This window comes from Pseudoliparis swirei, chromosome 13, assembly GCF_029220125.1.
Source record: "Pseudoliparis swirei isolate HS2019 ecotype Mariana Trench chromosome 13, NWPU_hadal_v1, whole genome shotgun sequence".
NCBI lineage: Eukaryota > Metazoa > Chordata > Actinopteri > Perciformes > Liparidae > Pseudoliparis > Pseudoliparis swirei.
The window spans coordinates 21,562,081-21,589,580 of NC_079400.1; the positions used below are offsets into that span (position 1 = coordinate 21,562,081).

Below are 27,500 nucleotides of genomic sequence, written 5' to 3' on the forward strand. Positions count from 1 at the left end.
TGATCGGTGATCGGCACCAAAAACCTGATCGGTGCATCTCTTGAAACCAACAAATGTTTTGATTGGCCACATCAAGTGCAACATGCACATGCTCAAGGTATGTTTTCTCTTAAAATATGTTTAAACTCAATACAGTAACTTCTGAAGAGTTCTCTGTTGTGAATGTTTTGCAGTTCATGAAGGCAAACAGGCATAAGATTGTATATTGTCAAATTATTTATCAGTAATACAGTAAATGATGGGAAAACTTTGCAAGTCGATTTATAGTGTGTCAGGGTTTTTCCTGCAGAGAAAATTTGGGCGCGCTAAGCCGTTTTCGGCGCCTATGTCAAATCCCGAGCGCCTAAGGCAAAAAGAAGTCTGCGATTAAAAAACTACGAACTTGATGTCGGGCGCATCGCTCTGTCACGCGAGCCGAGAATTGTTGACGGGGAGCAAACATTTTTTGGGGAGCACCAAGACCCATTTGACCCAGGAAAAACCCTGTGCGCCCCTAAATTTTCTGCTTGCGCCCCTAAAATTTTAAGTTAGGGGCCACTGTGCTCCTAGTAAAAAAAGTTAGTCTGGAGCCCTGCTTAATGAACTGTTTTCTCTTTAACTCCGACACACTTCTATCAACACACAGCACCCCAAAGCGAGCGGAACATTAACACCGTCACTCTCTACAGCCGTTTCTCCCCGCCTCAAATCTTCGTGCTACGCTAGTTTACTGAAGCTTCATCGTTCATATGTTTTACACCAAGAAACAACTTGGAAGTGGGCGAGGGTTGTTTATGTGTTATTAGTTGTTATGCTTAGCAAACAGCTCCTTCTGTCGCTTCATCCTGGACCGATGTCAGTGTTCTCCTGTCTCACTCCAAGCTCAGAAACGCCGGCCGGCCAGTTGACCCCCCCAGTTGACCCCCCCCTCCCAAAACAAAAACTCTTCGGATCTACACGATTCACGTGGATGACAAGTTTGCAGGTATGACACACACACACACACACACACACACACACACACACACACACACACACACACACACACACACACACACACACACACACACACACACACGTTAAATGAGTCAATAACAAAGATAAAGGAGAACAATAGAGTTTCAAAGCCCCATTGTTGTGACTTCTGCATCTGTTTTACTCATTGATGTTAACACACACACACACACATACACACACAAACACACACACACCTTTAGTGTGTCACATCACAGATCTACACACATACACACACCTTTAGTGTGTCACATCACAGATCTACACACACACACACACACACGAGAACATATTTACTTTACGCGAGACACGCTCACATAATCCCACTAAACGTCGCCACTGTTGCAGTGTGTGTGTGTGTGTGTGTGTGTGTGTGTGTGTGTGTGTGTGTGTGTGTGTGTGTGTGTGTGTGTGTGATTAAACCGTGGTTTACTCACAGCCTCACAATAAATAGAGACACTAACGACAGTACTCGGTGCTCTTAGCACACCGCTCCCCGGTGAACTGCTCCTCTGGCTTCCGTTCCGCCTCCAGGTGTTCGACACTTCCTATGAACATGAATGTGTTCCGCCCGGACGGGTTTCTGTGTGACACCGTCGGACCTCGCGGCGGGCCTCAGGACCAGGCGGGTCGCGGGTTTTACTCACGCGGTTCGGCTCAGTCCGGGTCCCGGTGTGGCAGCGGTCCGGCGGCACGAGCGTGAAGTTACACGGAGGAACCTCAGCATAACAAACCTCTTCCGGTTTAACCCTAGACAATAAAAGAGTGGATTTCAAAATAAAATACCGAATTGCCAAAAAGCTGTACACCTGACGTCATGTCTAAATCTGAAGAAAATGATGAGATGTGTAAAGTAACTTAGTATACATTATATTCAAGAAGGTACTGCACTGTACACGTATGAGGTACTTATACTTAACTTGAGTATTTCCAAGTTACATTTAGCATAATGCATACTTCTACTCTTTAATATAGATATTAATGCTAATGCAGCCGACTTATACTTAAATGGGACATATCATGCTCATTTAGTTGTTTACATATATTTCTATATTATATAGTTATCTATCAATTTATCTTTTGCCAGTGACACATTTCTGCTTTTATTTTGAAGGCAGTCAATGTGTATTGACAGTCTTCTAGCTGAGAACTTGATGCAGAGTTCCAACCAATCCGCTGCCAGAGCTAAACACTATTCTACTATTGGCCGCGTCCCACGATGACGTCATCAGTCAGAGGGCCATCCAAGGTCTCTCAGTATTTCATACAAAAATTAATTTGCAGTAAATTTCAGTGGAACTCATTCTGAATAAACAGGTGGACAGACAGTACAGACACGAGGTCAAAGGTCACCTTTCAATGGGAGAACAGAGCAGACTGGAGAGCAGGGAGGACAGAGGAGGAGAGGCACCTAGTGGTGACGGACAGGAAGCGCAGGAGGACGTCCTCCTCAAGCGTCGGCTGAGACCACCGGCCTCCTGCAGCGCGTCTTTGTGGTGGTCCAGGAGGTCTGTAGTGGTCCAGGAGGTCTGTGTGGTCCAGGAGGTCTGTAGTGGTCCAGGAGGTCTGTGTGGTCCAGGAGGTCTCTAGTGGTCCAGGAGGTCTGTAGTTGTCCAGGAGGTCTGTAGTGGTCCAGGAGGTCTGTGTGGTCCAGGAGGTCTCTAGTGGTCCAGGAGGTCTGAAGTGGTCCAGGAGGTCTGTGGTGGTCCAGGAGGTCTGTGGTGGTCCAGGAGGTCTGTGGTGGTCCATGAGGTCTGTAGTGGTCCAGGAGGTCTGTGGTGGTCCATGAGGTCTGTAGTGGTCCAGCAGGTATGTGGTGGTCCAGGAGGTCTGTGTGGTCCAGGAGGTCTGTGGTGGTCCAGGAGGTCTGTAGTGGTCCAGGAGGTCTGTAGTGGTCCAGGAGGTATGTGTGCTCCAGGAGGTCTGTGTGGTCCAGGAGGTCTGTAGTGGTCCAGGAGGTCTGTAGTGGTCCAGGAGGTCTGTGTGCTCCAGGAGGTATGTGTGGTCCAGGAGATCTGTAGTGGTCCAGGAGGTCTGTAGTGGTCCAGGAGGTCTGTAGTGGTCCAGGAGGTCTGTGGTGGTCCAGGAGGTCTGTGTGGTCCAGGAGGTCTGTGTGGTCCAGGAGGTCTGTAGTGGTCCAGGAGGTCTGTAGTGGTCCAGGAGGTCTGTAGTGGTCCAGGAGGTCTGTAGTGGTCCAGGAGGTCTGTGTGCTCCAGGAGGTATGTGTGGTCCAGGAGGTCTGTGTGGTCCAGGAGGTCTGTAGTGGTCCAGGAGGTCTGTAGTGGTCCAGGAGGTCTGTGTGCTCCAGGAGGTATGTGTGGTCCAGGAGGTCTGTGTGGTCCAGGAGGTCTGTAGTGGTCCAGGAGGTCTGTGGTGGTCCAGGAGGTCTGTAGTGGTCCAGGAGGTCTGTGTGGTCCAGGAGGTCTGTGGTGGTCCAGGAGGTCTGTAGTGGTCCAGGAGGTATGTGTGCTCCAGGAGGTCTGTAGTGCTCCAGGAGGTCTGTAGTGGTCCAGGAGGTCTGTGGTGGTCCAGGAGGTCTGTGGTGGTCCAGGAGGTCTGTAGTGGTCCAGGAGGTCTGTAGTGGTCCAGGAGGTCTGTGTGCTCCAGGAGGTATGTGTGGTCCAGGAGGTCTGTGTGGTCCAGGAGGTCTGTAGTGGTCCAGGAGGTCTGTAGTGGTCCAGGAGGTCTGTGGTGGTCCAGGAGGTCTGTAGTGGTCCAGGAGGTCTGTGGTGGTCCAGGAGGTCTGTAGTGGTCCAGGAGGTCTGTGTGCTCCAGGAGGTCTGTAGTGCTCCAGGAGGTCTGTAGTGGTCCAGGAGGTCTGTGGTGGTCCAGGAGGTCTGTGGTGGTCCAGGAGGTCTGTAGTGGTCCAGGAGGTCTGTAGTGGTCCAGGAGGTCTGTGGTGGTCCAGGAGGTCTGTAGTGGTCCAGGAGGTCTGTGGTGGTCCAGGAGGTCTGTAGTGGTCCAGGAGGTCTGTAGTGGTCCAGGAGGTCTGTGTGCTCCAGGAGGTCTGTGTGGTCCAGGAGGTCTGTAGTGGTCCAGGAGGTCTGTGTGGTCCAGGAGGTCAGTGGTGGTCCAGGAGGTCTGTAGTGGTCCAGGAGGTCTGTGTGGTCCAGGAGGTCTGTAGTGGTCCAGGAGGTCTGTGTGGTCCAGGAGGTCTGTAGTGGTCCAGGAGGTCTGTGGTGGTCCATGAGGACTGTGTGGTCCAGGAGGTCTGTAGTGGTCCAGGAGGTCTGTAGTGGTCCAGGAGGTCTGTGTGGTCCAGGAGGTCTGTGTGGTCCAGGAGGTCTGTAGTGGTCCAGGAGGTCTGTGTGGTCCAGGAGGTCTGTAGTGGTCCAGGAGGTCTGTGGTGGTCCATGAGGACTGTGTGGTCCAGGAGGTCTGTAGTGGTCCAGGAGGTCTGTAGTGGTCCAGGAGGTCTGTGTGGTCCAGGAGGTCTGTAGTGGTCCAGGAGGTCTGTGTGGTCCAGGAGGTCTGTGTGGTCCAGGAGGTCTGTAGTGGTCCAGGAGGTCTGTGTGCTCCAGGAGGTCTGTGGTGGTCCAGGAGGTCAGTGGTGGTCCAGGAGGTCTGTGGTGGTCCAGGAGGTCTGTGTGCTCCAGGAGGTCTGTGTGGTCCAGGAGGTCAGTGGTGGTCCAGGAGGTCTGTGGTGGTCCATGAGGTCTGTAGTGGTCCAGGAGGTCTGTGGTGGTCCATGAGGTCTGTGTGGTCCAGGATGTCTGTAGTGGTCCAGGAGGTCTGTGTGGTCCAGGAGGTCTGTAGTGGTCCAGGAGGTCTGTGGTGGTCCAGGAGGTCTGTAGTGGTCCAGGAGGTCTGTGGTGGTCCAGGAGGTCTGTGGTGGTCCAGGAGGTCTGTGTGGTCCAGGAGGTCTGTAGTGGTCCAGGAGGTCTGTGGTGGTCCATGAGGTCTGTAGTGGTCCAGGAGGTCTGTGATGGTCCAGGAGGTCTGTAGTGGTCCAGGAGGTCTGTAGTGGTCCAGGAGGTCTGTGGTGGTCCAGGAGGTCTGTGGTGGTCCAGGAGGTCTGTAGTGATCCAGGAGGTCTGTGGTGGTCCATGAGGTCTGTAGTGGTCCAGGAGGTCTGTGTGGTCCAGGAGGTCTGTAGTGGTCCAGGAGGTCTGTGTGGTCCAGGAGGTCTGTAGTGGTCCAGGAGGTCTGTAGTGGTCCAGGAGGTCTGTAGTGGTCCGTGTGGTCCAGGAGGTCTGTGTGGTCCAGGAGGTCTGTAGTGGTCCAGGAGGTCTGTGGTGGTCCATGAGGTCTGTAGTGGTCCAGGAGGTCTGTGGTGGTCCATGAGGTCTGTAGTGGTCCAGGAGGTCTGTAGTGGTCCAGGAGGTCTGTAGTGGTCCAGGAGGTCTGTAGTGGTCCAGGAGGTCTGTAGTGGTCCAAGAGGTCTGTGGTGGTCCATGAGGTCTGTGGTGGTCCAGGAGGTCTGTAGTGGTCCAGGAGGTCTGTGGTGGTCCATGAGGTCTGTAGTGGTCCAGGAGGTCTGTAGTGGTCCATGAGGTCTGTAGTGGTCCAGGAGGTCTGTAGTGGTCCAGGAGGTCTGTGGTGGTCCATGAGGTCTGTAGTGGTCCAGGAGGTCTGTAGTGGTCCATGAGGTCTGTAGTGGTCCAGGAGGTCTGTAGTGGTCCAGGTCCCTCAGGAGGTCTACATGGTGTCAGGACTTTGTGAAGATATGATGTCATTCTGTCTCTCGCCCAATAGAGAGAGAGCGTCGTTCTGCGGAGCCTCACAGATCTTCCTCTTGGGGGCTTTGGAGAAGACAAAGGGGACCGCCAAGACCCGGGACCGCCAAGACCCGGGACCGCCAAGACCCGGGACCACCAAGACCCGGGACCGCCAAGACCCGGGACCACCAAGACCCGGGACCGCCAAGACCCGGGACCACCAAGACCCGGGACCGTCAAGACCCGGGACCGCCAAGACCCGGGACCGCCAAGACCCGGGACCGCCAAGACCCGGGACCACCAAGACCCGGGACCGCCAAGACCTGGGACCACCAAGACCCGGGACCCCCTCCCCAGTCCGTTGGCTTCCTCCCTCCCGGTCTGTGCCAGACCTGGTCCTCCGGCTGCTATCTGCCGGCTGTCAGAGGCCGGATTGTTCCTGAAGGCAGCGTCACGCGGCTCCATTCTTCGGCGCCGCGTGACGCCCAGAGCTCTGCCAGGTTCCCGCCGGCCGCCGGCCGCTCGGGTCCTCGAACGCATCGCGGTCCGGTGACCGCAGCGTGCCGCTCGGCATCCCGCTCGGCATCCCGCGGGAACACTTTGTTTCCTCGGGAGGTTTTGAAGGAGCGAGGCGCGACGCCAAGAAGACCCGACCGTCCCTGAACACAGCCTGAGCAGGGCCACGGGCGCCGGGGTCACGCCAGGTCAGGGGCAAAGGTCAAAGGGCGAGGAGACACGAAAACAATGGACCGCTTTTTGAATTGTTCTCGTGTTCCCGGATCATAGATAATGTAGTCTCAACACGTCTGGTAGTTTATACTATAGTTATTAAACTTATGTCCAGTAAAAAGTCACATTTGAGTCGGTCTAAGTTAATAACTATAAAGACAAGTATCTGATCACATGGTGCATGAACAGTTACCAATCAACACGTCAACGACCCGGCATCGGTGTGTCTTGATTCATCTGTGGACGACGACAACAACAACAACACTTGTTTACATAACTGTCGTTCAACCCAGACCTGAACTGACGTGTTGTTCCATCTGCTGCTGGGTGAGTCAGAAGAGGGGGCGGGGCTTCAGAGCTCCACCTGTTGGGTGACTCACCTGAGACCGGAAGCACGACTCCTGAAGCCTGCGACGCACAAGAGACACACAGAGACACACAGACACACACAGACACACACACACAGACACACACAGACACACACACACAGACACACACAGACACACACAGACACACACAGACACACACACAGACACACACAGACACACACAGACACACACACACAGACACACACACACACAGACACACACACAGACACACACAGACACACACAGACACACACAGACACACAGACACACACACACACACACACACACACACAGACACACACACAGACACACACAGACACACACACACACACACACACACACACACACAGACACACACACAGACACACACAGACACACACAGACACACACACACACACACACACACACACACACAGACACACACACACACACACACACACAAGTCGCCCTCTGACATCACCCCCGCCCACCAGAGGGCTTCAGGGGGGCTGGGACATCTGGAACACGTCCGAGTGAGCGGCTCCACTCCGTTCCAGGACAGCATGGCGGCCTCCGACTGCGAGCAGGACTTCTGCTGCCCGCCCGCCTGGAGGCGTTCAGGGACCCGGTCCTGCTGCCCCGCCCGCCTGGAGGCGTTCAGGGACCCGGTCCTGCTGCCCGCCCGCCTGGAGGCGTTCAGGGACCCGGTCCTGCTGCCCGCCCGCCTGGAGGCGTTCAGGGACCCAGTCCACAGCTTCTGCAGACCTGGTGGGCGGGGAAACGGGTCCGCGAGCGCCCGATGGGCCGCACGGCGTCCCCGTGTGGGGCCCCGCCCCGTGACCTGGCCCTGAGGAACCTGTGCCTGACCTCCTCCCTGAGGGGGTCTGGGGCCCTCAAGCTCTTCTGCCTGGACCACCGGCAGCCGAGGTCCACGCCGACCGCAAGCTCCGGCCCCTCGGCGAGGCGGCGCCGCGGCGGGTCCAGGGCCCTCTGAAGGCCGTCAACCGACTTCTCCTGAACTTCAGCCAACGGAGGAACACATGGAGGTCCGGTCTCGGTGCACGGAGAGGCAGATCAGAGCTTCGGAGGCTGCACCGGTTCCTCTGAGGGAGGAAGAGGAGCAGAAGGAGGAGGCGGAGGCTCTGAGCCGAGAGGAGCGGCCCTCTCAGAGGACGCCTACGAGGCTTCGGTGCGGCGGCCCCTGCTGGAGGCCCCCGGCTGCTGCCAACCTGACCTTCAACATCTGGAGCCAGATGAAGGACCTGGTCTCCTCCAGTCCCGTGATTCTGGACCCGAACACGGCCGGCCCGGAGCTCCTCCTCTCGGCAGACCTGACCGACGAGAGACACGAGAAGATCCAGCAGCTCCCCGAGAACCCGGAGCGCTCCGCGTCCTGGGACTCGTCCCGGGCTCCGGGTTCGACTCGGGGACCCTCAGCTGGGAGGTCCAGGTCGGGGACAACACAGACTGGGAGCTGGGGGTGTTGGCGGAGTCCGTCTGCAGGACCGGGTTCACGGGGTCCACGGCGTGGAGCGTGGGCTTCGGCGGCGCCGGGTACCGAGCCTTCTCCCCCTGGAGAAACACACGCAGCTCCGAGTCACTGAGAAGCTGCAGAACATCAGAGTCCAGCTGGGAGCGAGGAGCGCTGACCTTCTGTGACCCCGACACGCACACACACACACACACCTTCACCGAGAGGCTGCGGCCCTACCTGCGCACCAGGAACGCGGTGCCTCTGAAGATCCGGCCCGTGAAGGTCTCTGAGGTGGTGCAGGGCGAGAGAGGCCAAGAGGAAGCTCTTAAATCCTGAGTTGACATGAATGCATCAGGATGCACACGAGAAACGAGGTTGGACGATGTGACTTCTGGACAACGGTGAGACACAGATCAGTTCATGAGGCCGCAGACCTGATGCAGTGTTTGAAGTGACCTGTGTGAAGGCCACCCGTCTCTCTCCTCTACCTGAACTGATATGCTATGGATTAAATCTGTGATTGACATGAATTGTTTGTTATATTGGTCGCTAAAGTATAATTATGTTGCACATATAACAAGTAAAGAAGGTGGGACACGAGGGGCAGTTCACAATCTTATCTTTTTATAAAAAATCTCATACTATTCACAACAACACAGTACATAATGATGCATATCATGAACGTTTCATCTTTATTGTATATTTTCCTCCATCCATGAGCTGCAGATATCTTTTTGCCGCATTCACGGTCTATCATATATCATGCTTCTTTTTACGAGTTTAGCGGGAGCACCTGAACGCGGCATTCGGTCGTGCTCAGATTGATGAAGGTCGAAATAGGATATATGGCCAGTTCCGGTTGTGATTTACAAAACAAACTAGACCAAAACATAGAAATCAACGTGATAGTGATTATAATATTGATGAAGGGGGTCTGTGTCAACTTTTAAAATGTCATTATATCTATATAAAAATACATAAACGCATGTCAACGATGCGTCGTAAAATGTTCTTTCCGTACGTTCAACGCGTGCTTTTATTTTTTACAGATATGCGACCCCCGCTTCCGGTCGCGTGCTCCTCTCCCCGGTTAGCTTGACGCAGCGGGGAGTCCAATGGAAACCTTCGTCCCGACCCGGAGGAGACAATCGAGTCCGATTTAGCCGCAGAACCCGAAGCCGAGACACTTCCATGGGCTCATTGACGACGTCACGCTCTCAACCGTCCGCGCGCGCGCTCCCAGCCGTTGACGTTCTCACCCCGCCAACCGGCCGTTAACGGCTCCTCGCGGGGCCTTGTTTATATTGTGCAGCTCGAAGCGGAGAAACAGGCCCGACGGCGCCGCTCGCGCTTACGGACGGCTCGGTTCTGGAGTGTGTTGCGCGCGCATCGGACCTTTAACTCACCAAGTAAGTACGAGGTAAAGGCCCGCGGGTCGGTCCGCGCGCGCGCGGCGGGGTTCATCCCGCGGCTACACGCGCAGTTTGTGGTTATTGTTAGCGGTTAGCTCGAAGCTAACCGTTAGCTCGCCAGATAAGCTAAAGTTAGCCTTGTTTGCTAGTTTATTCTCACACCTCGATGACGTCACGTCTCTTATGTTCATCTAACTTCATGCACCTTTTTTTATTTACTAACTGAGAGCCAAAAACATCCAGAAGGTGACTATTTGTATTGAACTGTCTGGTCTCTGTTAAATAACATCATTTTGCATTGTATTATGTGTAATATATTAATGATACATATATGTATTTTATATCATATTATGTGTAATGTTGTTATATTTAATACATATTATTGATGTGAGGAATCAGACCCGTGATGTTAGTGAAAACTGTCCTCTGTTGTTGTAAAGTTTAATAATAAAATATGTAATATTATATACTCTATTTAATATTATAATGTGAAACGTTACGTCATATATATTCTTGATGTGGGGAGTCACAGCTGTCCCACATCCTGTAGACTCTACTGTGGTAAAGTTAAACAATAATATCAATATATATCTATATATTTTGTTGTTGATGCTGGTGACCCACAGTCCTGTGGAAATAATAATAATAATAATATATATATTCTTGTGACCTTTCTGCTCTCTTAGAGAATATGACCCAGAAGCAACAATGACGTCCAGATTTGGTAAAACCTACAGCAGGAAGGGGGGGGAGGGCACGTCCAAGTTCGACGAGGTGCTGTCCACCAAGAGGGGCACCCTGAGCACCAAATGGGGCGACACCACCTACAAGGCCAAGGTGGGCGCCAAGCGCGCCGGCGCCCCCAAGAACGACTCGGTCCTGGAGGTCTACAAGAGACCCCGTCCGAGCGCGGACGGCTTCGAGGACCCGTTCGGGTTCGACAGCGACGAGGAGTCCAAGCCCGTTTCGTCTCGCGGCGGAAACAAGTCGTCGCCCGCCAAGCCCGGCGCCGCCGAGCCCCCCCGGGCGGAGAGACCGGGCCTCTCCCTCCAGGCGGCGTCCCGGCCGGCCGGCGACAGGAAGCAGCCCGGGCCGCTGGAGGACACGGCTCGCTTCTTCAACAGCAGCAAAGGTAACACAGTGGGAAGCGGGCCCGGACCGGCTCTGGTGTTCAGTCTCACTGCCTCGTGTACGACTTCAGAACCACGAGGCGCTCAAAGACATGTCCACAAACTAACCGTCACGATGACGTCATCGATAGATCCAACAGCCCGTTGAGCCCTTCACGCTCAACTCAACATGCTCCCTGTGTGTTGTTGTGGGCTCCCTGTGTGTTGTTGTTGTGGGCTCCCTGTGTGTTGTTGTGGGCTCTCTGTGTGTTGTTGTTGTTGTGGGCTCTCTGTGTGTTGTTGTTGTGGGCTCCCTGTGTGTTGTTGTGGGCTCTCTGTGTGTTGTTGTAGTGGGCTCTCTGTGTGTTGTTGTTGTTGTGGGCTCCCTGTGTGTTGTTGTTGTTCTTGTGGGCTCCCTGTGTGTTGTTGTTGTGGGCTCTGTGTGTTGTTGTTGTTGTGGGCTCCCTGTGTGTTGTTGTTGTGGGCTCTCTGTGTGTTGTTGTTGTTGTGGGCTCCCTGTGTGTTGTTGTTGTGGGCTCTCTGTGTGTTGTTGTGGGCTCTCTGTGTGTTGTTGTTGTGGGCTCCCTGTGTGTTGTTGTTGTGGGCTCCCTGTGTGTTGTTGTTGTTGTGGGCTCTCTGTGTGTTGTTGTTGTTGTGGGCTCTCTGTGTGTTGTTGTTGTGGGCTCTCTGTGTGTTGTTGTTGTGGGCTCCCTGTTGTTGTTGTTGTGGGCTCTCTGTGTGTTGTTGTGGGCTCTCTGTGTGTTGTTGTTGTGGGCTCTCTGTGTGTTGTTGTTGTTGTGGGCTCTCTGTGTGTTGTTGTTGTGGGCTCCCTGTGTGTTGTTGTTGTGGGCTCTCTGTGTGTTGTTGTTGTGGGCTCCCTGTGTGTTGTTGTTGTGGGCTCCCTGTGTTGTTGTTGTGGGCTCTCTGTGTGTTGTTGTTGTGGGCTCCCTGTGTTGTTGTTGTGGGCTCCCTGTGTGTTGTTGTTGTGGGCTCTCTGTGTGTTGTTGTTGTTGTGGGCTCCCTGTGTGTTGTTGTTGTGGGCTCTCTGTGTGTTGTTGTTGTTGTGGGCTCTCTGTGTGTTGTTGTTGTGGGCTCTCTGTGTGTTGTTGTTGTGGGCTCCCTGTGTGTTGTTGTTGTGGGCTCCCTGTGTGTTGTTGTTGTTGTTGTGGGCTCTCTGTGTGTTGTTGTTGTTGTGGGCTCTCTGTGTGTTGTTGTTGTGGGCTCTCTGTGTGTTGTTGTTGTGGGCTCCCTGTGTGTTGTTGTTGTGGGCTCTCTGTGTGTTGTTGTTGTTGTGGGCTCTCTGTGTGTTGTTGTTGTGGGCTCTCTGTGTGTTGTTGTTGTGGGCTCTCTGTGTGTTGTTGTTGTTGTGGGCTCCCTGTGTGTTGTTGTTGTTGTTCTTGTGGGCTCCCTGTGTGTTGTTGTTGTGGGCTCTCTGTGTGTTGTTGTTGTTGTGGGCTCTCTGTGTGTTGTTGTTGTTGTTGTGGGCTCTGTGTGTGGACACGACGTTCCGCGTGACGGTTAGCGATCAGATGACGTAACATCTGAGAGAACTATCAGACGTTTCAATCGCAGCGCATTGGAGACGATGCGCCCGGCGAGGGCCGCAGAGGTCAGAGGTCAGAGGTCAGAGGGGATCCTCAGCACCGAGCGGCGTCCCCGTCCCCCGAGTTGAATCTCTGGGTCGACTCAGCCGACTCTCACATGTCTGCCCCTAGAGATGCTCACGCTAAACACATTCCATCGGGAGTGAGAGGGTTTTGCAAAGTTAGCGGAAAGAACCACGTGAAACATCCGTTTTTCAAAATAAGATGTTGACAAATCATACACGAACATATACAAGTAAACCATGAACTGATTTTGTATCTTTATAGATCGTTTCTGAGATTTAGCTTAAATTATGCTCACATTAAAACATTTTTACTGTACCAAGGAAGAGTTTATAAAAATAAGTCTGACTTTTGTATGTTAAAAAAAGTCCTGTATATAGATTTCCCCAAGAGTTCCAGGAAATGAATGATGCAGATGTGTTCCATACATATCTGAAATCCCCTACAATAGCAATCAAACAATTTTAATGTATCAATTAGGACATTTTTCAAAGTAAAAGTCCTAAATGTTTAAAGAAATCGGTAATTTCTTTAATGTTTGAGGTGCTTTATATATGTATTTCCTCATAGTCCTCATAGCAATAATGCTCCACAATAAATAGAATGCTTCAATCGACACCGTGATCGGTGATCGGTATTATCGGATCGGCAGATACTGATTTCAGTGATCGGCACCAAAAACCTGATCGGTGCATCTCTAGTGACGGTGTTCCGTAATAATACAGACTAATGACATGTATAATACAGACTAATGACATGTATAATAATAATAATAATAATCATTTATTTTATATAGCGCTTCTCAAGACACTCGAAGTCGCTTTACAGTCCAGAGTCCAGTAGTCATACACACACACACACAGTCATCCCGGTGGTGGAGCTACATCAGTAGCCACAGCTGCCCTGGGGCCGACTGACGGAAGCGTGGCAGCCAATCAGCGCCTCCGGCCCCTCCCCCACCACCAACATTCATTCACATCCATACGAACCGGGGTGAGGCTGCGGTGCATGTCTTTATGATGGTGGGGGTAACCGGAGGACCCGGAGGAAACCCACGCAGACACGAGGAGAACATGCAAACTCCACACAGAAAGGACCTGGAATGACCAGGACGACCGGGATTCGAACCCAGGACCTGCTTGCTGTGAGGCGACAGTGCTAACCACTGAGCCGCCGTGCACAGACTAATGACATGTATAATACAGACTAATGACATGTATAATACAGACTAATGACATGTATAATACAGACTAATGACATGTATAATACAGACTAATGACATGTATAATACAGACTAATGACATGTATAATACAGACTAATGACATGTATAATACAGACTAATGACATGTATAATACAGACTAATGACATGTATAATACAGACTAATGACATGTATAATACAGACTAATGACATGTATAATACAGACTAATGACATGTATAATACAGACTAATGACATGTATAATACAGACTAATGACATGTATAATACAGACTAATGACATGTATAATAGACTAATGACATGTATAATAGACTAATGACATGTATAATACAGACTAATGACATGTATAATACAGACTAATGACATGTATAATAGACTAATGACATGTATAATAGACTAATGACATATATAATACAGACTAATGACATGTATAATACAGACTAATGACATGTATAATACAGACTAATGACATGTATAATACAGACTAATGACATGTATAATAGACTAATGACATGTATAATACAGACTAATGACATGTATAATACAGACTAATGACATGTATAATAGACTAATGACATGTATAATAGACTAATGACATGTATAATACAGACTAATGACATGTATAATACAGACTAATGACATGTATAATACAGACTAATGACATGTATAATACAGACTAATGACATGTATAATACAGACTAATGACATGTATAATACAGACTAATGACATGTATAATACAGACTAATGACATGTATAATACAGACTAATGACATGTATAATACAGACTAATGACATGTATAATACAGACTAATGACATGTATAATACAGACTAATGACATGTATAATACAGACTAATGACATGTATAATAGACTAATGACATGTATAATACAGACTAATGACATGTATAATACAGACTAATGACATGTATAATACAGACTAATGACATGTATAATACAGACTAATGACATGTATAATACAGACTAATGACATGTATAATACAGACTAATGACATGTATAATACAGACTAATGACATGTATAATACAGACTAATGACATGTATAATACAGACTAATGACATGTATAATACAGACTAATGACATGTATAATAGACTAATGACATGTATAATAGACTAATGACATGTATAATAGACTAATGACATGTATAATACAGACTAATGACATGTATAATACAGACTAATGACATGTATAATAGACTAATGACATGTATAATAGACTAATGACATGTATAATACAGACTAATGACATGTATAATACAGACTAATGACATGTATAATACAGACTAATGACATGTATAATACAGACTAATGACATGTATAATAGACTAATGACATGTATAATAGACTAATGACATGTATAATAGACTAATGACATGTATAATACAGACTAATGACATGTATAATAGACTAATGACATGTATAATAGACTAATGACATGTATAATAGACTAATGACATGTATAATAGACTAATGACATGTATAATACAGACTAATGACATGTATAATACAGACTAATGACATGTATAATAGACTAATGACATGTATAACAGACTAATGACATGTATAATACAGACTAATGACATGTATAATACAGACTAATGACATGTATAATACAGACTAATGACATGTATAATAGACTAATGACATGTATAATAGACTAATGACATGTATAATACAGACTAATGACATGTATAATACAGACTAATGACATGTATAATAGACTAATGACATGTATAATAGACTAATGACATGTATAATACAGACTAATGACATGTATAATACAGACTAATGACATGTATAATACAGACTAATGACATGTATAATACAGACTAATGACATGTATAATAGACTAATGACATGTATAATAGACTAATGACATGTATAATACAGACTAATGACATGTATAATACAGACTAATGACATGTATAATACAGACTAATGACATGTATAATACAGACTAATGACATGTATAATAGACTAATGACATGTATAATACAGACTAATGACATGTATAATACAGACTAATGACATGTATAATACAGACTAATGACATGTATAATACAGACTAATGACATGTATAATACAGACTAATGACATGTATAATAGACTAATGACATGTATAATAGACTAATGACATGTATAATACAGACTAATGACATGTATAATACAGACTAATGACATGTATAATAGACTAATGACATGTATAATAGACTAATGACATGTATAATAGACTAATGACATGTATAATAGACTAATGACATGTATAATACAGACTAATGACATGTATAATACAGACTAATGACATGTATAATAGACTAATGACATATATAATACAGACTAATGACATGTATAATACAGACTAATGACATGTATAATACAGACTAATGACATGTATAATACAGACTAATGACATGTATAATACAGACTAATGACATGTATAATACAGACTAATGACATGTATAATACAGACTAATGACATGTATAATACAGACTAATGACATGTATAATACAGACTAATGACATGTATAATACAGACTAATGACATGTATAATACAGACTAATGACATGTATAATAGACTAATGACATGTATAATACAGACTAATGACATGTATAATACAGACTAATGACATGTATAATAGACTAATGACATATATAATACAGACTAATGACATGTATAATACAGACTAATGACATGTATAATACAGACTAATGACATGTATAATACAGACTAATGACATGTATAATAGACTAATGACATGTATAATACAGACTAATGACATGTATAATACAGACTAATGACATGTATAATACAGACTAATGACATGTATAATACAGACTAATGACATGTATAATACAGACTAATGACATGTATAATACAGACTAATGACATGTATAATACAGACTAATGACATGTATAATAGACTAATGACATGTATAATACAGACTAATGACATGTATAATACAGACTAATGACATGTATAATAGACTAATGACATGTATAATACAGACTAATGACATGTATAATACAGACTAATGACATGTATAATACAGACTAATGACATGTATAATACAGACTAATGACATGTATAATACAGACTAATGACATGTATAATACAGACTAATGACATGTATAATACAGACTAATGACATGTATAATACAGACTAATGACATGTATAATACAGACTAATGACATGTATAATACAGACTAATGACATGTATAATACAGACTAATGACATGTATAATACAGACTAATGACATGTATAATACAGACTAATGACATGTATAATACAGACTAATGACATGTATAATACAGACTAATGACATGTATAATAGACTAATGACATGTATAATACAGACTAATGACATGTATAATACAGACTAATGACATGTATAATACAGACTAATGACATGTATAATACAGACTAATGACATGTATAATACAGACTAATGACATGTATAATACAGACTAATGACATGTATAATACAGACTAATGACATGTATAATAGACTAATGACATGTATAATACAGACTAATGACATGTATAATACAGACTAATGACATGTATAATACAGACTAATGACATGTATAATACAGACTAATGACATGTATAATACAGACTAATGACATGTATAATACAGACTAATGACATGTATAATACAGACTAATGACATGTATAATACAGACTAATGACATGTATAATACAGACTAATGACATGTATAATACAGACTAATGACATGTATAATACAGACTAATGACATGTATAATAGACTAATGACATGTATAATAGACTAATGACATGTATAATACAGACTAATGACATGTATAATACAGAATAATGACATGTATAATAGACTAATGACATGTATAATAGACTAATGACATGTATAATAGACTAATGACATGTATAATACAGACATACATACAACAACAGACACAGACAACAGACACAGACAACAGACAACAGACAACAGACAGACAGTCAACAACAGACAGTCAACAACAGACATACAACAGACAGACATACAACAACAGACATACAGTCAACAACAGACAGACATACATACAACAGACAGTCAACAACATACAACAACATACAGACAGTCAACAACAGACATACCACAGACATACATACAACAGACAGACAGTCAACAACAGACATACAACAGACAGACATACATACAACAGACAGTCAACAACAGACATACAACATACAGACATACAACAACAGACATACAACAACATACATACAGTCAACAACAGACATACCACAGCCATACATACAACAGACATGCAACAACAGACATACAGTCAACAACAGACATACCACAGACATACATACAACAACAGACATACAGTCAACAACAGACATACCACAGACATACAGTCAACCGGCATAGTCAACAACAGACATACAACAGACAGACATACAACAACAGACAGTCAACAACATACATACAACAGACAGACATACAACAGACAGAAAGTCAACAACAGACATACCACAGACATACATACAACAACAGACAGTCAACAACAGACATACAACAACATACAGACAGTTAACAACAGACAGTCAACAACAGACATACAACATACATACATACAACAACAGACAGTCAACAACATACATACAACAGACATACATACAACAACAGACAGTCAACAACAGACATACAACAACATACATACAGTCAACAACAGACATACCACAGCCATACATACAACAGACATGCAACAACAGACATACAGTCAACAACAGACATACCACAGACATACAAACAACAGACATACAACAACAGACATACAGTCAACAACAGACATACCACAGACATACAGTCAACCGACATAGTCAACAACAGACAGACATACAACAACAGACAGTCAACAACATACATACAACATACATACAACAGACAGACATACAACAACAGACAGTCAACAACATACATACAACATACATACAACAACAGACAGACATTCAACAAAAGACATACAACAACATACAGACAGTCAACAACAGACATACAACAGACAGACATACATACAACATACAGTCAACAACATACATACAACAGACATACATACAACAACAGACAGTCAACAACAGACATACAACAACAGACAGACAGTTAACAACAGACAGTCAACAACAGACATACATACAACAACAGACAGTCAACAACATACATACAACAGACAGACAGTCAACAACAAACATACAACAGACATACATACAACAACAGACAGTCAACAACATACATACAACAACAACAACAGACAGTCAACAACAGACATACAACAACATACATACAGTCAACAACAGACATACCACAGCCATATATACAACAGACATACAGTCAACAACATACATACCACAGACATACATACAACAGGCATAATCAACAACAGACATACAACAGACATACAACAACAGACATACAGTCAACAACAGACATACAACATACATATGACAGACAGACATACAACAACAAGACAGTCAACAACAGACATACAACAACATACAGACAGTCAACAACAGACATACAACAGACAGACAGTCAACAACAGACATATAACAACATACATATAACAACTGACAGACAGTCAAAGTGAAAGTCCACCCGTGGTGGTCCAGCGTGGCTGGTCGTGATGTTTCGTGGTCTCCGCTTGAGGAGCTGAGGGCTCGTGGACCTCTGGTCCTGGGATGCAGCTCCATGAACGCTGCTCTGGTCCTGAGAGGGCCGGCCCCCTCTCGCTGCTCCTCGTGAGCCCATGTCCAGATCGTGTGGTGACAAGTTGTTTGAGAGGAGGAGAGGTCCATGTCTGATGTTGGACATCAGACAGACGTGCACATATTTAATCAAGTTATCCCAACTAGGCAAGTTGTATTTCGTTAGTATAGGACAGTGATGTGGCAGAACCTTTGTTTTATCAAGAGTTTTAAGCGTACGCTTATATAATGACTGTAATGGTGAGAATCGGAAATTGGATAGATTGAATTTTACCTGATTACAAACTTTTTCACCTGTGATTTGAAAGACAAATTTGAATCAAAAAGTAGTCCCAGGTATTCAGATACAACCGTTAGCCTCTCCCCAGATACAAAAACATCCGGTTCTACACTATCAGTTTCTTTTGGTAAAACACATACACACAGTTTTGGATATATTGAGTTGTAAACAACATTGCGTTAACCAAGTCGTCTCATTAGCAAGTAAATGACGATGTCATCAGCATACATTTGAATATTGGTATGAGGACAAACCGATGGCAGATCATTAATATACAAGGACAATGATAATGGGCCCAGGACAGATCCTTGTGGGACACCTGTGGACAAGCGGAGGGCAGCGGATTGATGGTTCTGGATTTGGACACACTGTGACCTGTTGAGCAATATGATTCCATCCATTTAAGTACCTGAGGAGAAGTTGTAACTGTGCATTTTGGACAAAAGAATACTCTGATTTACAGTGTCAAATGCCTTCTTGAGATCAAGATACACAACTCCAACAACACCCCCTTTGTCCAGGAGAGATTTGATTTGTTCTGTGAAGAAACAGCTGGCCGTCTCATTGGATGAAGGGCAAAGGGACTGCTTTTCAAATGCAGATCATTTGCTCCACTACCAACTTCTCTGCAACCTTTGATATTGTAGGCAGGATACTGATGGGTCTGTAGTTGGAGGGAGAAAGGCGATCTCCTTCTTTGTATACTGGAACAACAGCAGCCGACTTCCAAACACTGGGGAACATGTGCTGAGAGGTTGAGAGGTTGATGATGGGATCTATTAGTGTTTTGGTTAGAACTTTGAGCATAACGGCATCCATACCAAATGTACCTTTAGTTTTGGATGCTTTAAGAGAACTGATTATTCTTGTGACGTCTGAGTGACATTTCTTATGATGAAAGTCGGCTCCAAAGTATTTACTGTACAGACAGGCCTGATCTCAGGTCTAATCTCAGGTCTGATCTCAGGTCTGATCTCAGGTCTGAATTCAGGTCTGATCTCAGGGGAGAAGCATTTAGCAATGGTAGCATCAGCGTAGGGATTGAAAGCTTTTGCTTGCCGTGGTGCTGACGGTGTTCCGCGTGTTGTTGACGGTGTTCCGCGTGTTGTTGACTGTGTGCCGCGTGTTGTTGACGGTGTTCCGCGTGTTGTTGACGGTGTTCCGCGTGTTGCTGACGGTGTTCCGCGTGTTGCAGACGGTGTTCCACGTGTTGTTGACGGTGTTCCGCGTGGTGCTGACGGTGTTCCGCGTGGTGCTGACGGTGGTCCGCGTGTTGTTGACGGTGTTCCGCGTGTTGTTGACGGTGTCCCGCGTGGTGCTGACGGTGTTCCGCGTGGTGCTGACTGTGTTCCGCGTGTTGTTGACGGTGTTCCGCGTGGTCCTGACGGTGTTCCGCGTGGTGCTGACGGTGTTCCTCGTGGTGTTGACGGTGTTCCGCGTGTTGTTGACGGTGTTCCGCGTGGTGCTGACGGTGTTCCGCGTGGTGTTGACGGTGTTCCGCGTGGTGTTGACGGTGTTCCGCGTGGTGCTGACTGTGTTCCTCGTGTTGCTGACGGTGTTCCCAGTGGTGCTGCCGGTGTTCCGCGTGGTGCTGACGGTGTTCGCGTGGTGTTGACGGTGTTCAGCGTGGTGTTGACGGTGTTCGCGTGGTGCTGACGGTGTTCGCGTGTTGGCGGTGTTCAGCGTGGTGTTGACGGTGTTCCGCGTGGTGTTGACGGTGTTCCGCGTGGTGTTGACGGTGTTCCGCGTGGTGTTGACGGTGTTCCGCGTGGTGCTGACGGTGTTCCGCGTGGTGTTGACGGTGTTCCGCGTGGTGTTGACGGTGTTCCGCGTGGTGTTGACGGTGTTCCGCGTGGTGCTGACGGTGTTCCGCGTGGTGCTGACGGTGTTCCGCGTGGTGTTGACGGTGTTCCGCGTGGTGCTGACGGTGTTCCGCGTGGTGTTGACGGTGTTCCGCGTGGTGCTGACGGTGTTCCGCGTGGTGTTGACGGTGTTCCGCGTGTTGTTGACGGTGTTCCGCGTGTTGTTGACGGTGTTCCGCGTGTTGTTGACTGTGTTCCGCGTGGTGCTGACGGTGTTCCGCGTGGTGCTGACGGTGTTCCGCGTGGTGTTGACGGTGTTCCGCGTGGTGTTGACGGTGTTCCGCGTGGTGCTGACGGTGTTCCGCGTGGTGCTGACGGTGTTCCGCGTGGTGTTGACGGTGTTCCGCGTGGTGTTGACGGTGTTCCGTGGTGTTGACGGTGTTCCGCGTGGTGCTGACGGTGTTCCGTGGTGCGTGGTGCTGACGGTGTTCAGCGTGTTGACGGTGTTGGTGTTGACGGTGTTCGCGTGGTGTGACGGTGTTCCGCGTGTTGTTGACGGTGTTCCGCGTGTTGTTGACGGTGTTCCGCGTGTTGTTGACTGTGTTCCGCGTGTTGTTGACGGTGTTCCGCGTGTTGTTGACTGTGTTCCGCGTGGTGCTGACGGTGTTCCGCGTGGTGTTGACGGTGTTCCGCGTGTTGTTGACGGTGTTCCGCGTGTTGTTGACTGTGTTCCGCGTGGTGCTGACGGTGTTCCGCGTGGTGCTGACGGTGTTCCGCGTGTTGCTGACGGTGTTCCGCGTGGTGCTGACGGTGTTCCGCGTGGTGCTGTCTGTTCACTGACCCTGGGTCTGCCTCCCCAGCAGAGCCCCCTCCGGCGCCGTCGGGGAGCCTGAACATCTACTCGTGGTACCAAAACGCTTCTGAGAGCGACAAGAAGCCGCTGGCGCAGACCACCACCCTGAAGACCACCGCCCCGAAGACCCCCACACTGAAGACCCCCACCCTGAAGACCACCGCCCTCAAGACCACCGCCCCGAAGACCGGCTCCAAGGCGGAGTCCGCCTACGACTCCTGGGACGCCATCATGGGCCTCGGCCCGCCCTCGCCCGGCCAGCAGCCTCGTGACCCCGCCCCCACGCTGTCCTGGGCCACGGCGGGCGTCGCGGTGGGCGGCCCTGGCCTTGGGCCCCCCGCCCCCCCGCGGCCCCCCGGCGAGAGCGAGGACCTCGGCGGCGACTCCGACTTCCTGGCGGAGACGTCCTCCCGGACGTCCTCCGGCTCGCCGCTCCTCAGGAACTCGAACTGTCGGACGTACCGGAGGCCCAGCAAGCGGGCCAAGGCCTCGGACGCCGCCGCCGATCTTCCCAAACCCGCGTCCGAAGGCGGCGGTAAGGCAGCGGGCGGCGGGGGCCGGGGCCGGGGGCGGGGCCGGGGGCGGGGCCGGGGTCGGGGACGGACGAGGGACTTCACGGTGCTGCACCCCTCCTCCGTGTCCATGTGCAACGTCACCATCCAGGACCGCGGCGTGGAGGAGTTCAGCGCGGAGGCGGCGTCCTCTAGTGACGGCGGCGGGTCGGCGGGGTCCGGCAGCGCCACGGAGCTGGGAGAGGAGGCGTGGCCACGCAAGAAGGAGGAGCTACACCACACCAGGTAGGCACGGTTTTATTCTGATGATTATGATTATTTATATGAATGTGAACCGGCAACACGTCGGACGGCTCACCTGCTCAGCCACTGCAGTACCGTCCTCGGCCTCTAGTCTGTGCTGCTGTGGTTTAGGAGCTTCTCCAACCTCCTCCTCTCCTCCTGGAGGCCCAGAGCAGGCGCAACAGTCTCCTGGGCTCCTTCAGGGCCCTTCATGGCTCCTGGTGTCCTTCATGTCTCCTGGGCTCTTTCATGTCTCCTTCACGGTTCCTTCATGTCTCCTGGGCTCTTTCATGTCTCCTTTATGACTCCTTCATGTCTCCTGGGCTCTTTCATGTCTCCTGGGCTCTTTCATGTCTCCTTTATGACTCCTTCATGTCTCCTGGGCTCTTTCATGTCTCCTTTATGACTCCTTCATGTCTCCTGGGCTCTTTCATGTCTCCTTCCAGGGTTTTTCCTGGGTCAAAATGGGTCTTGGGTGCTCTCAAAAAAATGTTTGTGCGCGCACCGTCTATTCGTGCAGGTCGGGCTGTTGAGTGATCAGCAGCTGGCCGCTCGGTCCATTCGCGCACCTCACAGTTGCGTATTGATCAGACAAGAAGACACGCTTATCAACTCCAGTGTTTCCCCTCCTATTATAACAGGGGGAAATCTCTACCCGCCACCCTGTAATTTTCGTCTACCCGCCCCCCCCCACCCGTCAACAATTCTCGGCTTGCGCGACAGAGCGATGCGCGCGCCGGCATCGAAGCTCTGCCGTGATGCGCGCACACGGGTGAGCACACTCTCACCCCCCCCGTCAACAACTCATCTCGGCTCGTGCGCGCCAGAGCTCCGATGCCGGCGCGCGCCTCGCTCAGCGGTGATGTGAGCACACCTCAGTGTTAAATTAAGCTTAGGGCACCAACATGGCTAGCGGCACTAGTCCCGCCCCCCTGAAGCTGTAAACCTCGGGGAAACACTGAACTCGATTACTTTTGATCCAAACAGAATGAGGGTTCGGCTGTAGCCGACTTGAAACATACTATTGAGAACATATTCGCTGACATGCACGTGATGAACATTTTTTTTTCTTTTCCATCGCAGACTTTTTTTTGCCTTAGGCGCTCGGGAAAACGGCGTAGGTGCGCGCCCAAATTTTCTCTATGCAGGAAAAACCCTGCCTTCATGACTCCTTCATGTCTCCTGGGCTCTTTCATGTCTCCTGGTTTACATACCTGATGATTTAAGAGCTCCTCCTCACATGTTCTCCTCCTCAGGTGTAAACCCACTCAGAAGTCCAAGAAGGGCCTGAAGGACCTGAAGGACCTGAAGCCGGACCTGAACCCGGACCTGAAGGACCTGAAGGACCTGAAGCCGGACCTGAAGGACCTGAAGGACCTGAAGCCGGACTTGAAGGACCTGAAGCCGGACCTGTTTGGCTTCGAGGCCGGCGGCGCCCACCTGGAGGAGAGCGGGGGGGACAGTGCTGACGGGTCGTCCAGCTACAAGATCCAGTACTTCGGCTTCGACGACATGAGCGACGGGGACGAAGCGGAGGCGGAGGAGGAAGAGGAGGCTAGAGAGAGGAGGTGCGCCAAGAAGGCCGCCGCGGCCGCCGAGAGGGAGAGGAGCGCGGCGCTCGCCGCTGAAGAAGCTCTGACGGAGGAACCGCCCGACCCCTTTGAGAACCTGGAGAGACTGGAGAACCTGGAGAGGCTGGAGAGGCTGGAGAGGCTGGACCGACCGGTCCAGGAGAGCAAGAAGAACTCCGAGAGCCGGGGCCGAGCAGGTGAGGCCGGAGCCGCGGTTCTGACCCGCAGCGTGTGTGTGGTTCTGGTTGATGGAGCCCGTGGTCTGTGTTCTGTCTGCAGACGCCACGGACTTCCCCGAGGACGGGCTCAGGGCGGCGGCCCGGGCGCCCAGGAGGCCGTCGCAGGGCAAGGCCGCCGAGAAGAACCCCGACACCTTCAGGAGGATCTTCAGCGCCCACAAGAAGGTCAGAACCGCCACGGCCCTCAAGGTCCAGAGTCCAGCAAGTACACGGAGCCGCAGCCTCTGGATGTCCCGTTGCTCCTCTAAGCAGAGACCAGTGGGGAACGAGTGGGGAACGAGTGGGGAACGAGAGGGGAACGAGAGGAACGAGGAGGGAACGAGGAGGGGCAGAGGGAGGGGGAGGGGCAGAGGGGAACGAGAGGGGAACGAGAGGGGAACGAGAGGGGAACGAGAGGGGAACGAGAGGGGAACGAGTGGGGAACGAGAGGGGAACGAGAGGGGAACGAGAGGAGGGACGAGGGGGAGAGTGGGAACGAGAGGGAACGAGGGGGGAACGAGAGGAACGAGAGGGGAACGAGTGGGGAACGAGAGGGGAACGAGAGGGGAACGAGAGGAACGAGAGGGGAACGAGTGGGGAACGAGAGGGGAACGAGTGGGGAACGAGAGGGGAACGAGAGGGGAACGAGAGGGGAACGAGGGGGCAGGAGGGACGAGAGGGGAGGAGGGAGAGGGCAGGTGGGAGCGAGGAGGGGAACGAGGAGGGAACAGTGGGGAGCGAGGAGGGGCAGAGGGCAGAGGGGAAGCGAGGGAGGGCGAGGGAACGAGGGGAGCGAGGAGGGCGAGTGGGGAGCGAGGGGAACGAGAGGATATATACATTTAGAGGGGCATTTAGAGGACGAGAGGGAGGGAACGAGAGGGGAGAAGGAGGAGAGGGGGGAGGGGGGGAGGGGGAGAGAAGAGGGAGGATATATACATTTATACATTCTTCTATACAATGGTGCTGCAACTCAGCAGTTATTTAGCAGTTTTCTTCCATATGGAACATTAATACATCTTCATCCTAAACAGAATGTTTAACCCTCCTGTTGCCTTTCGGGTCAATTTGACCTCATAACAAACACCTCCTCCATTAGACCTCCTCCTCCATCAGACCACCTCCTCCATTAGACCTCCTCCTCCATCAGACCTCCTCCTCCATCAGACCTCTTCCTCCATAACAAACACCTCCTCCTCCTCCTCTATCAGCGCCTCCTCCAGGCCCGAGAGGAGCTCATTAGCCTCAGTGATATGTTTCTATACAGCCTCTCCTGAATGTTCTGGTTCTGGTAGGATATAGACTAATGGCTGTTGGTGTTGGACCAGTCCCCGTAAGACACCCCCTCCTCCTCCTCCTCCTCCTCCTCCTCCTCCTCTTCTTCCTCCATTATCCTGTTCACCTCCCTGAGAGATAAAGACTCAATTTATCCAACAGGCCGGCTCCTGTCATGTGATTCCTGAGCGGTTCCCACCGAGCCGCTGACCGGCCACCGCTCGCCCGCCTCATCTCCCATGTGGAGGGGGGGGGGGGGGGGGGTCCATCTGATGTTCCAGCAAAGCTCATCCCAAACTCCTCCTTTGTCTCTGCTTATTAACCCCGCGGTGTCGCGCCTCCCTCGACGCGGCGCTCTCAGCCAACTCCATGCACGCTTTTGTTTTTCATCGCCACGGCAACCACCAACGATACAGAGAGAGGACAGGACACGAGCCAAGAGGGGGGGGGGGGGGGGGGTGAGGGGGGGTGTGTCCAGCTGTTTGATCCACGCTGGCTGACTTTCATCTGTTTACCTCATTGTTCTGGTTCCAGAGCTCATTGAGACAATGGAGCCATGTGGACTCTATTCACGTGTGTGTGTGTGTGTGTGTGTGTGTGTGTGTGTGTCAGTCTCCCACCAAAGCCGTGTACAACGCCAGACACTGGACGTTGGAGCGGGAAGAGGAGACTCCTCCCACTTTCCTGGGCCGATCTCACGCCCCCGTAAGTCCAGCGCGTTGCTTCACCGTTGTTGTTGTTGTTGTTCTCCACGCCCTGGCGGCGCCGCTCACGGTAACGTCTCGTTTCCTCGTCGCCAGGCGCCGGTCTCGGCGGGCGGGTCGAGGAAGGAGCCCGCCGACGCCCAGAAGGATGACGGCGTTTTCAAGGCTCCGCCCCCTCCTCCCAAGGTCACCAAGTTCGTGACCTTGCCCACGGACCTGTACCAGGACACCATCACGGCGCTCAAGTGCCGCAAAGAGCACAAAGAGGTGAGCGGGTCCCCCCCCCCCCCACCCGGGTCTTTACTAACGCGCCTCCTCTCGTGGCCCCGCCCCTCTCTTGGCCCCGCCCCCTGCAGCTGTACACCGTGGTGCAGCACGTGAAGCACTTCAACGACGTGGTGGAGTTCGGGGAGAACCAGGAGTTCACCGACGACTTTGAGTACCTGGCCACGGGCCTGAAGAGCGGCCAGCCGCTCAACACGCGCTGCCTCAGGTGAGCCGCTCGGTTCTGCTGTGTTCTGGTCTGTTCTGCTGTGGTTCTGCTGTGGTTCTGCTGTGACGGTTCCCCTGTCCCTGCAGCGTGATCAGCCTGGCGACGCGCTGCGCCATGCCCAGCTTCAGGATGCACCTGCGGGCCCGAGGGAAGGTGGCGCAGGTCTTCAAGACCCTCAACGACGCCCCGCAGCACCCGGTGAGGAACCG

The 27,500-nt window shown here is 50.0% G+C and overlaps 3 protein-coding genes and 1 pseudogene across 7 annotated transcripts in view; 3 read left to right on the plus strand and 1 right to left on the minus strand.

Moving 5' to 3' along the window:
• LOC130203957 (pleckstrin homology domain-containing family A member 1-like) overlaps positions 1-1,731 on the minus strand; it is a 13,081-nt gene extending 11,350 nt beyond the window's left edge. Inside the window, exon 1 of one of the 2 annotated variants that reach the window (XM_056430424.1) lies at positions 1,641-1,731. The gene's annotated coding sequence lies outside the window, so the exon portion shown is untranslated. The other variant, XM_056430425.1, reaches the window with a different exon arrangement.
• Positions 1-6,505, plus strand: part of LOC130203959 (fibrinogen alpha chain-like) — a 7,330-nt gene extending 825 nt beyond the window's left edge. Inside the window, exons 2-3 of one of the 2 annotated variants that reach the window (XM_056430428.1) lie at positions 862-964; positions 5,689-6,505. In XM_056430428.1, coding sequence (XP_056286403.1) covers positions 950-964; positions 5,689-6,204 — 531 coding nt within the window. In that variant the 5' untranslated portion in view covers positions 862-949 and the 3' untranslated portion in view covers positions 6,205-6,505. Of the gene's footprint in view, positions 1-515; positions 965-5,688 lie in introns of those variants that run through there. The other variant, XM_056430427.1, reaches the window with a different exon arrangement.
• A 790-nt stretch (positions 6,506-7,295) lies between these two features.
• On the plus strand, positions 7,296-9,334 carry LOC130203686 (zinc-binding protein A33-like; annotated as a pseudogene).
• LOC130203684 (wings apart-like protein homolog) overlaps positions 9,318-27,500 on the plus strand; it is a 25,753-nt gene continuing 7,570 nt past the window's right edge. Inside the window, exons 1-9 of one of the 3 annotated variants that reach the window (XM_056430045.1) lie at positions 9,318-9,610; positions 10,300-10,745; positions 22,247-23,036; positions 24,290-24,801; positions 24,884-25,008; positions 26,707-26,799; positions 26,895-27,065; positions 27,155-27,291; positions 27,378-27,489. In XM_056430045.1, coding sequence (XP_056286020.1) covers positions 10,322-10,745; positions 22,247-23,036; positions 24,290-24,801; positions 24,884-25,008; positions 26,707-26,799; positions 26,895-27,065; positions 27,155-27,291; positions 27,378-27,489 — 2,364 coding nt within the window. In that variant the 5' untranslated portion in view covers positions 9,318-9,610; positions 10,300-10,321. The remainder of the gene's footprint in view (positions 9,611-10,299; positions 10,746-22,246; positions 23,037-24,289; positions 24,802-24,883; positions 25,009-26,706; positions 26,800-26,894; positions 27,066-27,154; positions 27,292-27,377; positions 27,490-27,500) is intronic. The other 2 variants (XM_056430046.1, XM_056430047.1) reach the window with 2 other exon arrangements.